Here is a 13,897-nt window from a genome sequence, read left to right as displayed (position 1 = left end):
TCAAACTGATCCAGCAATATCTCAAGATATGAGAAAGATACGTAACAAAGTACAATTAAAATATTGGAGCAGCAAAAAACATCAGACGAAGATAACAGGCTATACCCAATGTATGAATAATAATGGTCGTATGCGAAATGTGTACTATATTGGTAAATGCATATTATTATAGAATAGTAAAATAATATCTTTTATTTCTCTCCATTTAACGACCACTCTTTATAACGCCGAAAAATGNAATGTCATAACTGCTAGATGTTCCTGTAATTGCGAACCTTATACATATATTTAAAAATATGTACGATTATATACTTCATTTGTATTGTATTGTATTAATTTAACAGCTGAAAAGATAAATTTTGCAGGCATGCCTAAAAACGTTTTCCTGCATCAAGAAATCCATGAAACTGTACGAACTTTAATGTATAATCTGCACTTTTTAGCCGTACAATCAATAATGTCAAATTTCTCTCCATTTAACGACCACTCTTTATAACGCCGAAAAATGTTCAGTCCCTTAAGTGTCGTTATATAGAGTTTACACTGTATTTAGTTTTATATATTTTCTGAACACCGTGTAGATTATCTTGGTAAATTCATTAAATCTGCATAGATCGTAGCCGAGAACTTTAACGATTCGTATCGTTTAAATCAACCACTTCTTCCTGTGTAAACTTGGGTTAAGTTTAGATTTAACTTTCGCAATTTCGTTAACTCAAGGCGGAATTTCCGAAATAAACAGCCGACATTACTCACTAAGAATAACTTCAACTTATTTACGTCGACTCCTGAGCTACACGTATACGATTTCATCAACTTAAATCAGTTTTCTGTTAAAAACAAACCGTAGGATGAGATACTAAGCTATTTAACTAAACTGAACTCACATTAAAAGGAAGATGGATCCCGAGTCCGTTACAAAAACGAAATTCAAAAAACGCTAAACAAAGGAATAATTTCAGAAGATCGTTCAAAAGAAAGATCCTCAAGTACCTATCTAAACGCATAATTTTACAGTCTATTTAAAACAAAAAAACGAATTGACTTTTAAACGATCTTGACAGTGAAGGTCAAGGTCAAATTGTATCCCATGTTCTACTCCGAATTCAACAAGTTTGTATAGCTTACTTTTAAATTGGTATTTCCCTTGACGGAATATTCGTCGTATTTCACTTATCAACAATTGTATCTACTATTTAAAAGAAGTCAAGGAATATAACGCTATACTTGATGTTTACAGAAAAATTAACGAAAATTGTACGTAGGATTCATGAATGCATAAACTTATCGTTCTACTTGCGATCGTTTACGCAAAAAAACAACACGCAATCAATAACGTACGTTTAGTTCCATGAAGCTGTACGAACGTTAATGTATAATCTGCACTTTTCAGCCGTAAAATCAATAATGTGAAATTATTCAGCGTAAGGTCCATACACACGAGCGTAGATGACTTAAAAGATACACGTGAATTTTTTAACGAGTATTCATTAACATACATTAAATTCCATATAGACGCACATAGTTTAGTTTGCAATCTGCACTTTTTTGACTAATCAAAAACGTGAAGTTATTCAGCACAACTTCTATACAAACAAACGTAGCTAACTTACTAGATATATATACATTCTTCAACGCGCGTTCAATAACGTACGTTTAGTTGCATGAAGCTGTACGAACGTTAATGTATAATCTGCACTTTTTAGCCGTACAATCAATAACGTGAAATTATTCAGCGTAGGGTCCATACACACGAGCGTAGATGACTTGAAAGATACACGTGGATTTTTTAACGAGCATTCATTAACGTACATTAAACCCATATAGACGCACGTAGTTTAATTTGCAATCTACTTTTTTTGACTAATCAAGAACGTGAAGTTATTCAGCACAAGGTCTCTACAAACGGACGTAGCTGATTTAATAGACATATGTATGTTCTTCAATGCGCAATCAGTAACGTACGTTTAGTTCCATGAAGCTGTACGAACTTTAATGTATAATCTGCACTTTTTAGCCGTACAATCAATAATGTCAAATTATTCAGCCTAAGGTCCATAGACACAAGCGTTGATGACTTAATAGATATACGTGGATTCCCAACGCTCATTCAATAACGTACGTTTAGTTCCATGAAACTGTACGAACTTTACTGTGTAATCTGCACTTTTTAGCCGTACAATCAATAATGTCAAATTATTCAGCCTAAGGTCCATAGACACAAGCGTAGATGACTTAATAGATATACGTGGATTCCCAACGCTCATTCAATAACGGCGTTTAGTTTCATGAAGCTGTACGAACTTTAATGTATAATCTGCACTTTTTAACCATACAATCAATAATATCAAATTATTCAGCGTAAGATTCATACACATGAGCGTAGGGAAACATAATTCTTCAATGCGCATTCAATAACATACATTTCCATAAAGATGCATGTAGTATAATGTAAAATCTGCACTTTTTGGCCAGTCAACAACGTGAAGTTATTCAGCACAAGGTCTACACAAACAGGCGTAGCTGAATTAATAAATATTATATGTATTCTTCAGCACGTTTAGTTCCATGAAGCTGTACGAACTTTAATGTACTATATAATCTGCACTTTTTAACCATACAATTAATAATGTGAAATTATTCAGCGTAAGGACCATACACACCAGCGTAAATGACTTTATAAATATACGTAGATTCTTCAACAAACATTGAATAATGTACATTTTGTTCCATGAAGACTCACAAACTGTAATACATAATTTACGCTTTTTGACCGTACAATCAACAAGGTTAAGTTGTTCAGCGTAAGGTTCAATACACACAGGTGTTGATGACTAACAGATATGTCTACATACATTCTTCAACTAGCATTCAATAATATGACGTTGTTGATTGTATGGTTAAGTGTACGTAATTGATAGCACGCCCTGTGTCTATGGACTCTTTAATATGCACGTATTGTACTTCAAAAGTTTAAATGCTCGAAAATTTCAATGGAGAAGTTTCATGATGTTGTTAATATTATATTCAACGTAATGGTATTAAAGTATAGATCAAAACTAATCAATCCGAAAGAATTTTTGAAATCTATCAATAAATGACTTAGAAATAGATTATTGAAGTTTACGTATTTTAGTACGGAACGTCTGCGGTTTCTGATTCGCTTGTAACGTCATTCGACCTATTCGATATCACCTCACCAGGAATCATTCAATTATTAGTTTCAGAGTCGCGCTAGGGCTCTTGCTTCGTTCGCGTTTATTTAATTTTTAACTGCTGTGCTTTGACACATAGGAACAATGTAATATTTGTAGGTATTTTTTTTAACTTCTGCCATCGGGTTAATAAACAAAATACGAATCGAACGGCGTAACCTTCTACACAACAATACATTCATACGTACCCGGCGAATACGTGCGGCGTCGTTTAGGTCAAATGACGTCACACGANCAGAGTCGCGCTAGGGCTCTTGCTTCGTTCGCGTTTATTTAATTTTTAACTGCTGTGCTTTGACACATAGGAACAATGTAATATTTGTAGGTATTTTTTTTAACTTCTGCCATCGGGTTAATAAACAAAATACGAATCGAACGGCGTAACCTTCTACACAACAATACATTCATACGTACCCGGCGAATACGTGCGGCGTCGTTTAGGTCAAATGACGTCACACGATGGAGCGCCGCGTGTAACAAAATTATTCTTGCAAGCGCAACATTAAAGTCCCATAACTTTTTTATTTCTTGAGATATTTTATCGATTCTTTCACGTGTTTGTTTTATTCTTTTATAATTTTTATAATTTATCCATAAAAAAAATAGAAACTTCTTCATTATGGAGACTGTAATATTCGGCGTAGTCCAGAAGGATTGCCCGCCCACCACAAACAATCCACTATCTTTACAAAAAAAAATATTCTTCAGCGTATGTGCCTACATTTTTTTTTTCTAATTAACCTTTCGTTCGGTAAATAAACTGTATTAACAAACGTATAGCTATTACTGAATAAATTACAAAATTTTAGAGATGAATCCAGTACGACTTCAATTCTTGTTTCAACTAATACAAATTTGAAAACAATAGGTAATAACAGCCTGTCATTACTAATTGTGGTTCCAAATGCTCTCATTTGTACATCGCCCTACAAATTAAAAACACATGCAAATTCCGAGAGATAACCGATACATTTCCTTCCTAAATAATAGATCACACGATACGACTCGAATTTCATGGTGTACAACATGTGTCACAACTTTGATACGTTTGTAATTAACGTGAAAAAGCCTCCCGTATCACGGGTACCTTTTGTATTTTTCAAAAAACCGCTTATTTGTTAATCATAATACAATTGGAACCAGAAAAGCGGTTGTAACGTGTTCATTAAACTTGAAAGAATGAACAACTGATGACAAAAATCGAGTAATTTATTATAACATAATTATTAAAACAAAAATGAATAATCCCAATCAACAAGTTATATAGGTTCTGCTTTTATAATAATTTTGAAATAACACCATTTTTATTTAAGCTTCCTTATTGTAAACATGATTAAATTGCACCTTACAATTATTAAGAGGATGATGAAAGGCCTGGATATCCTACTAAAGCAATTAAAAAATGTCCTTACTGTCAAAAATTAAAAAAATCTGATTAGAATGAAAATTTATTGAAGATGAGGACACCAAGGATTCATCACATTCCACATAACAGGTTAAAAGTTATAAAGTTTTGCACCCTCTGAATACCAAATTTCATGGCAGATGCTTTCAAGAAACATGAGGCAAAAGGATGTAAATAAATATTTCAAGAATTAGAATATGATCATTCTAATATCGACAATTTAATCACCACAAGTGACAAAACCTGCCTATATTATTATAGTATTCTAACTAAATCCCAAATCAAAATGTGGGTGTTTGAAGATAAGCAACTTTCAAATTTAGTAAAACAGGTTCGATCTGTTACAAAAGGAATTATCTCAGCAAGAGAGCAATTTTAGCCATTATTACATCATCCTGGTACATAAATAAATCTCTTCCAAAAGTTTTTGATCCATGAAAAAGTGAATAGTCATAGTCAAGACTCGATAGTTGGTACTTACGTGCTTATGTGATAAAGTTCCAGCACATCGAGGGCAACCTCTAATTATCACGTTTCTCATGAAATCTAAAATAGACAAGAACAGGAAGAAGTTTCTGGTAGCAACGTTTATGTGCGGAAGAAAGACAAAGAAAGTGTTCGGAAGAAGAAGGATGACAGAATAAGGAAGATTTTTCGCACATCTTCTCTAAATATGGAGAAGGGACCCACATGAACTGCTAACCAAATTGACGACTGCTTTGAAATAATTGAGTACAAATAAAAAAATAATTGCAGCTCATAATGAAACAAAAGAAAAACACATGTGGATTCAAGCAAGAAAATTGTTATAACAATAATAACAATAGTAAAACCAAGAACAATAGCAAAAACGATAAAAGCACACAAATAATAAAAACCAACAGGAGTAATCGTGGGCGCCTGAATGTTATCTCGTCAAACGGTCGAACAGAAGTGGCTTTCCTTGCTTCCACATGCATTCAGTTTACCGCGCATCCATAGGCGGAAACAATTCAGATTTCTTCCTATTTGTGTCGACCTGTGTCTACTGGATAATCCTGCCTAATGCAGACTGTACTTAGCGCCATGAAAAAGCAGTCAAATGGATGAAGTTTTATAGTGATATAGGGTGTCCATGGAAAATTGTACTAATTTTCCTTAGTCCTTTTGGGAAAAGATATTCGTCACTTTAATTCAAAAGCATAAATGATCATAGTGACTATTTCAAAAAATTAAATCGTACGAGAGATTGATAAAGCTTATCTGGCAGCCACCGTATCTAATATGTTCCCAGAAGCGTTTTTAAGAAAACCGCGTGTTTTCGGAGAAAGCGCAACTATTAGGTGATCGATTTATACCGGATTTTGGACATCGTCCCACTATTTGATTTATTTCATGTGGATACCATTTATTTCCGTTCACCAGACTTTTCTAAAGAAACTAACCTAATCAGTATAGTAATAATTGCTTGGAGTGATTTTTGCTTGAAACTACAGTCGTTACTCATTCCCTTTTGACTTCTAGTGGCAAAAACGAAAAATATTACAAATCTAAATCTTAAGTGCAAAGAAGAATTAAATTTTTATTAATAATATTAGATATGATTATCAATTAGCATTATAACAATGGATACATGAAACTGTACGAACTTTAATGTATAATCTGCACTTTTTAGCCGTACAATCAATAATGTCAAATTATTCAGCCTAAGGTCCATAGACACAAGCGTAGATGACTTAATAGATATAGAATAGTAAAATAATATCTTTTATTTCTCTCCATTTAACGACCACTCTTTATAACGCCGAAAAATGTTCAGTCCCTTAAGTGTCGTTATATNTATTTGATTTATTTCATGTGGATACCATTTATTTCCGTTCACCAGACTTTTCTAAAGAAACTAACCTAATCAGTATAGTAATAATTGCTTGGAGTGATTTTTGCTTGAAACTACAGTCGTTACTCATTCCCTTTTGACTTCTAGTGGCAAAAACGAAAAATATTACAAATCTAAATCTTAAGTGCAAAGAAGAATTAAATTTTTATTAATAATATTAGATATGATTATCAATTAGCATTATAACAATTTGTGATTGGGCTGACATCAATTCAAACCAAAAAGGTCATAGAAGATCAGAGAATGAAAGAACGATAAAAGCTGATGCTATTATTAGATATCGAATAAATGAAAAATCCCAATGACCAGTAATGTCAATGCTGCAGCGACTGCTTTACATACGTACATCCAAATTACAGAATCGACCATGTTATATTGGTGCAGCGATTGATCAAAATGATAATGTCATAACTGCTAGATGTTCCTGTAATTGCGAACCTTATACATATATTTAAAAATATGTACGATTATATACTTCATTTGTATTGTATTGTATTAATTTAACAGCTGAAAAGATAAATTTTGCAGGCATGCCTAAAAACGTTTTCCTGCATCAAGAAAATAGAACCTTAAATGTAAACGTTTCTTGTCAAAACTTTTACAATGTTCTATACAACAAATCAATATTGTTTGACATTCTGAATGAAATAAAATTTTAGTAATCGAAGAACAAATGGAGATTGATACACACATTAAGTGAATTCAGTCTTACATCACTTTTCATTTTCTCTGATGGTCAGGAGTGAATGTCAGAAACTAATGATTCACGTACAATCTCTCGATAATGTCATTATAAACGTATCTATTTGCTAAGGTTAGAAGTTTGTCACAACCCTGATAGATTTTATTACGAGAAAGCAATTTTTAATTTTAATTGGGCACTTTCTTTTATTTTGCGACTACCGCAACACCTTAGGACGAATCCCACCACTTAGTTTGCTTGACAGACTATTAATTTTCCTAATTTAATACCGGAGAGAGTGGCATAGCTAATGAACCATACTGATCTAATAGTAATTAACTGAGATACTAAGGTAACTTCAATGAATTTATTTAAATGAAATTATCGACCGTTGACTGTCGCTCCAGCCTAACCCATCATCTTCAAAAGGAGTCTAGGCTTCTAGCTGCGAATATTAATTTAATTTTTAAGAAATTGTGTTGATACTTTCCTATCTTTTACCTTATTTGGTGTTAAGTTATTCATCGACTATGCATGACCTTCAGTAGTAGGTAATGCTATGCATGTGATGCATAATTAGTACCCTTAAGGAAATTTGGTTGGTGCCCTTTTAAATATTGAGAGCGATAAGCAGCATTTTCGACATATCTTACTGTTTTACTACAGAAAGGGAAAATTTCCGTTCAAGCCAGAAAGAAATTGACTGATGTGTATGGAGAAGGTGTGTTGACAGTACGCCAGTGCCAGAACTGGTTCGCTAAATTTCGATCCGGAAATTTTGATGTCGAAGATGCACCACGTTCGGGAAGGCCGTTTGAAGCTGATAAAGACGCGATAAAGGCATTAGTTGATGTGAACCGGCGAATAACAACACGTGAGATCGGAATGAGGTTAAATTTATCAAATTCAACAGTTTATGACCACTTGAAAGGACTGGGATTATCCTCGAAGCTCGATGTATGGGTTCCCCATGTTCTCACAGAGAGAAATCTGTGTCGCCGCATTGACGTCTGCGATTCGCTTCTCAAACGTCACGAAAATGACCCGTTTTTGAAGCGTATCATCACTGGGAACGAAAAATGGGTTGTATACAACAACGTCAAACGCAAGAGGTCATGGAGCAAAAAAGATGAACCGGCTCAAACCATTTCCAAAGCCGATATTCACTAAAAAAAGGTGATTCTGCCTGTTTGGTGGGATTTTAAAGGAATCGTTTTTTTGAGCTTTAACACAACGATTAATTCGGAAGTCTACTGTCATTAGCTGGACAAACTGAATGATGCACTTCAACAGAAAAGGTCAGAACTAATCAACAGGAAAGGTGTAGTGTTTCACCAAGACAACGCGAGACCTCACACAAGTTTGATCACTCGCCAAAAGCTTTTACAGCTTGAATGGGATACAATGCTACACCCACCATATTCTCCAGACCTGGCACCATCGGATTATTATTTGTTCCGGTCACTCCAAAATTTTTTAGACGGTAAAACCTTCACTTCAAATGAAGAGGTCAAAAACCTCCTCGATCAGTTTTTTGCCAGCAAAGACCAAAAATTTTATGAGCGTGGAATTATGCTACTACCAGAAAGATGGCAAAAGGTGTTGGACCAGAACGGTCAATATATAATTTAATAAAGTATTTGTTTATTATACGAAAACTGTCTTTCATTTCCACAAAAAAAAAAACGAAATGACTTTCCGAACAACCCTATAGAATTTTACATTCATATTGTTTTCATTCCATCTATCTAATCTGTCGTTCTCCATTGAACCTCATTTAGGTTTTTTTTCTGTTTATTAAGGCTATATTATTTGTCCCCAACTATCACTACCGCTGTCAACCAAATCACCCATTCCCGCGACTCCTAAAATGAGACTGAATAGGGTCTTCTGCTGGTTTTACACTCGATTGTAGATTGAAGAGACAGTCCGTTCATCCGCATCAGCTGGTAGAAATGAAACATTCAAAAGTTCTCTTTTATAAAAGGTCTACTGACTGCTGGCATGAATAATAGATAAGATGACAACACGGGTCTATGCATAGGCATATGTTTGACAAAGTTTTACTTCATTATAATACTAATAAGCTTATTAATAGGAAATCTAGGTCAACTGGAGGCGCTGTTCCGCCAAAACGTCCATATTTAACATTATTAATAAAACGAGACGGACATTTTAACTTTTAATGAATTTCAGATTAACTCGGTGGAACGGCTGGACTCGTTAAGCGGTAATGGATGTAGCCTATCAAGCATGATGGAATACGATGACACCAACCACGACGGACGTTTGAACGTTAATGAATTTTACACTGCATTTAGCAAACTCTACAGTAAGTACAACCAACACTATTATCCGTTCGGATATCAAATTTTACATGTAGAAGTTTATTAAGTTACAAAGTTAAGGCGTTAACCATTAGCAAGTTTTCTAAGAAATTTATTTAGAGATGACTATCTTGTCAAAATGGCTTTATGATTACGACAGTATATTAACTACGACGTAGCATGTATGTGTAATTAGTTGTTACTAATGTGCGAAAAAATGTATATTTCTGTAAATGTTTGATACTATTTCTTAAGCTTCTTTTAGTATTCTTTTAAGTAGACGAGCAGCGCTACCTCTCAGCTATTCACGTTTGTTGTAAGTGGCTGTTCATTTTATTAGACTGCCACAAGTGGCAATTATCCTCAAATAACAGACAGTAATAAATCAAATCGTGCTAGAGCGATGCGAAGAGCGTAAGGCGAAAAGGGTGTACAGTCTATTTCAATTTGTTAGAATTGTGACCTTGAAGAAATCTGCGCGATGATAGAAAGAATACACACTCCGCGTGAGCAATACAGAAATAGTGGGAACAAGCTTGAACGAGCAGAGCTCTCGATGGGTGGTCTTAGGAGATCGGCTAGAACTGTACAGTACTAGACGAAAATGTTTAGCAATTTCTTAAAACAAAAATATATATAAATTAACAATAGAAAACAAAGCAAAAGTTTTATAGGTGTGTAGAACGTTAAGTTAATTCACTTGTTATTATTTTTGGCTAAATATGCTTTTAAATAAAGCATACTCTTAAATTTTAACGAGGCAGTTTAAATAATTTTGCAAATGGTACTGTAGACTTATGTCTAGTTCTCGCTCGATGATCGATGGAGAAATGAGCTCAGCGGACTAATATATGATTGAATTTGGAATTATGCTACGACGCATCCTAATAAAGGGAAGGGACATATCTCTTGAAACGAACACTACTTACAGCTTCTCTGCCGTAGTAAATCTGATATCGCACCAACCTAGCGGACTATACTTCGTTTACTTTCTGTAGCGATGTGACCTTCAGTTTGACCGGCGAAAAGTAGAAAAGAACAGCACTAGGCGAGAAAAGGAAGGAGACAACTCTCGGCCACTCTTAACCGGTGAGGAGCGTATAATACGTACAGTACTTAACGGAAAAATTGACCATTTTATCCACTACAATTGCATTACTCAAATGTGCTGTTATTGGTACCATTTACTACTAAAAATATCAACGAGATGTTTATTTATATTTAAAGAAATATTAAAGATTTTAACGCTTGTTTTCGACTTGCAGTACTATTCATGATCGAACAAAACTTTTGGCAGGTACTGTATGAAAAAGTATGTTTAATGAACAAGAGTCGAGAGTATAATGAGCTTTTTCCTCCCTACCTACGATTTTGCCAGCGCGCATCCAAGACATTGGAAGGGGCACATCGCTAGAGAAAGTAAATGAAGTATAGTAAAAAGATTCTATAATTTGGTACTTTCATCTGTCTAAAATACCTACGTTTTTTGCATATCATCATAAATTAACTTTATATGCGTTAAATTGCCATATACGACGATGGTTCAATAGCTTTGCGGAAGCGTTTAGATACAAAATTTATTTGTACTGTGGCTTCACGATGACATTCTGTATAAGTCAGCCCCTGCTTGGCGGGGAACTCGTAGAGAAAGAGATGAAGTGTCGACAGGAATTTTCGTCCAAATAATTTACAGATTTATAGCTGTTACAGCGTCAATGTAGGTGTTATAAATTTTAAAAAAGAAAAATTGTTTTTTACGGTTATTTATGTTTTTTTCTCTACGAAGAATGCATCATTTTTAAAATGCTATCAACAAATCAATTGCAAATCAGAGTTGCTAAGTCTCATCATCTAAACAGGTCCTTAGAGATATCACTTTCCCCTTTTCTTTTGAAAATCCGTCTTCGAAATATTAAACTTATTACAATGCTTCCACTGGTACTACATTATCTACTAATCTGGAACAAACCCTAGTAAACAGATTTGATAAAAACTTCTTATTAAATCTATTTGGAATAGTTTTATCTGGTTGGTTTTGGAGCAGTAAGGAACTCTATCGTACGCGTACATGACATGCTCTTGGCAGATTTAATTATTCTTTGTGCATTTCTGCAGTCAGTAATTTGTGTAAAACAAGTTGACATTCGAAACGACAATGAAATGCGAGAAGCATCCACTTGAGACGCTTCTTGACCTACCTACATGGTAGAATATGTACTACAAACGTATGAGAAAACGATATGAGTACTTGTCACGCGATTTCAACGTTCATATCTCTAAAATGTACTTTTATTCACAGAATGTCTACAGATAAAATATTACAAAAGGTAATTTTAAGATTTTAAGGTAGTCCGGCCGAGTTCAGAATAGTAACATCAGCAAATACATGTATGTAAAACCAATTTATACCTATAGATATTTCTAAAAGAAAAACATCACTTTAATTTAGATCAATGCATTTATTGGTCATGCGTCGACTTTAGAAATGCTTAGGTGAATTCGGATTACGTTAGCGTAAAAATAAAATGGCATAATTGATTAACACTTCGCATTTTTTAATTGACAATTCATAACAAGGGCGCTTTTCGACTAGTCTCGAGTTTCTGAGTCATAACCTGGAATAATATTCAACTTTGACAACTTATTTTTTAACTATGCCTGTCCTAATTGGTGCAGGGCTGTAGCTAAAGTGATCCGCCCTCGAAGCACGGACTCCTAAATCAGTCATCATGTATATCACTGACCTCTAGGTCCGTGATGTACATTCAATAGCTATTCGTAGACAAATAATTTCTGTGACAGAGCATGAGCATGTATCTAAGAACTATTAAATCCTCAATGATGAAGAACAAGCGAACAAACTGGTTGAACTTCCAGATTTGGATGTAGAGATCCATGTCTGAGTGAGAGTGAGGTAATAATTAATTGTTGGGTGGGATGATACGAGTAAATAGATACGACCAAAATACCATTTAGATCATATTATTTCTGCAAACTTATTAACCCATATTGCAATCTATGGTACGGGGAATCCCCTCTGCGTCACAGATATTATAATTAAATAGACCCATCGCTTCATCTGATGACGCTTCAAATGCTGTTTATACACAGAAAAAGGAATTACTATAATATGAAATGAATGTCACAAACTGTGGTATGTTCGGAAAAGTTTAGATACCTAATAATTTATCTTAGCTTTTGGTATTTTTAAGGTAGGGCATTGTGATTTCAAGGTAGGGCATTTTCCCATAATACCCCCCCTAGCTGCGGCCGTGAATTGGTGGTATAGTTGGGACGATCAAAGCTAGCAAAGTCTCTTAATTCTTTCTTGTTTCTACTTGAAACAATAGTCATTTGTTGCGTTTTGAACACGTCCTTGTTAAGTTGAAAAGTACAGACAAAATGAAAAGAGATAACCGAATAATAGTAAACGGTGCAGCGGTTACAGCTTCATTGTTACGCTAAAGATCAGAGTCGGTTTTATAACTGTCTAGTTGGAATTATATCTTTAAACAAGCGTCTTTTCTTTTCTAAATTCCTGAGAGTTGAACTTTCTTTAGAGTTCGATGTTGGTAACATGTTCAAATTCTGCTTATCTGAACCTCTTTCTGTTGCACATCAATTGGTGTAATGTTATTCCTATTTCTTTATTAGTATCTACTGCAATTCCTACCTGAAACATCTTTTCTATGTTTACGATATTCTCTATAACGTTTGCCAATTTTAAACGTCCTAACTACATACAGCTTATTTATATAATCTTTTTGTACGTACCTTCAGAATGTCGTACTATCCGTTATTCGTTTTCTATAGATTGCGAGACCTATTTTGATGTTTTAATTCTCAAATATCTTTTAAAATCTTGCAAAATCCTTATTTATAATCGTCTTTACGACGTGTTTCATGCATTCTTTGTCGTTTTTCTACAAATATTAAGCGAAAACAGTTGACTTTAGTCATGATCAATCAAGTGTGGTACAAACAGACCTTTACTTGACCTTGTAATCAAATTATAGTTTTTACTATAAACAAGCGGAACTCTTTCATTCTCCAACCGAGCGACATGGCGTAGAGGCTTAGTGCGCTGGTTCGATCCCGGATCCGTCTGCCTTGGTCGAAGTTATTTTGGAGCAGTACTATTCTACAGATAATCTTTCATTTTCTTCTGTCTTCATTTCGTCTGTCTCATCTTCCTCACCCGAACCAACACTCATTCTCACCATTCCTTCCGCCCTACCTTCCGGCGTAGTCCGGAGGGACTGCCCGCCCACCAGCGTTAGTGGCTGATGGGAATGAAACATCCAAAAGTTTTTTTTTCAATCTTGAAAAGAAAACCGACTTCTAACTCCCCTCCGTCATTGTAAATAGACAGGAATAGACACAATATTTACT

The 13,897-nt window shown here is 34.6% G+C and overlaps 1 protein-coding gene across 1 annotated transcript in view; it reads left to right on the top strand.

Moving 5' to 3' along the window:
- LOC108735198 (follistatin-related protein 5) overlaps positions 1-13,897 on the top strand; it is a 325,521-nt gene that overhangs the window by 285,374 nt on the left and 26,250 nt on the right. Inside the window, exon 8 of the mRNA XM_018467041.1 lies at positions 9,375-9,510. Coding sequence (XP_018322543.1) covers positions 9,375-9,510 — 136 coding nt within the window. The remainder of the gene's footprint in view (positions 1-9,374; positions 9,511-13,897) is intronic.

This window comes from Agrilus planipennis, unplaced genomic scaffold, assembly GCF_000699045.2.
Source record: "Agrilus planipennis isolate EAB-ADULT unplaced genomic scaffold, Apla_2.0 scaffold27, whole genome shotgun sequence".
Lineage (NCBI taxonomy): Eukaryota > Metazoa > Arthropoda > Insecta > Coleoptera > Buprestidae > Agrilus > Agrilus planipennis.
This window is presented reverse-complemented; position numbering and strand designations above follow the sequence as displayed.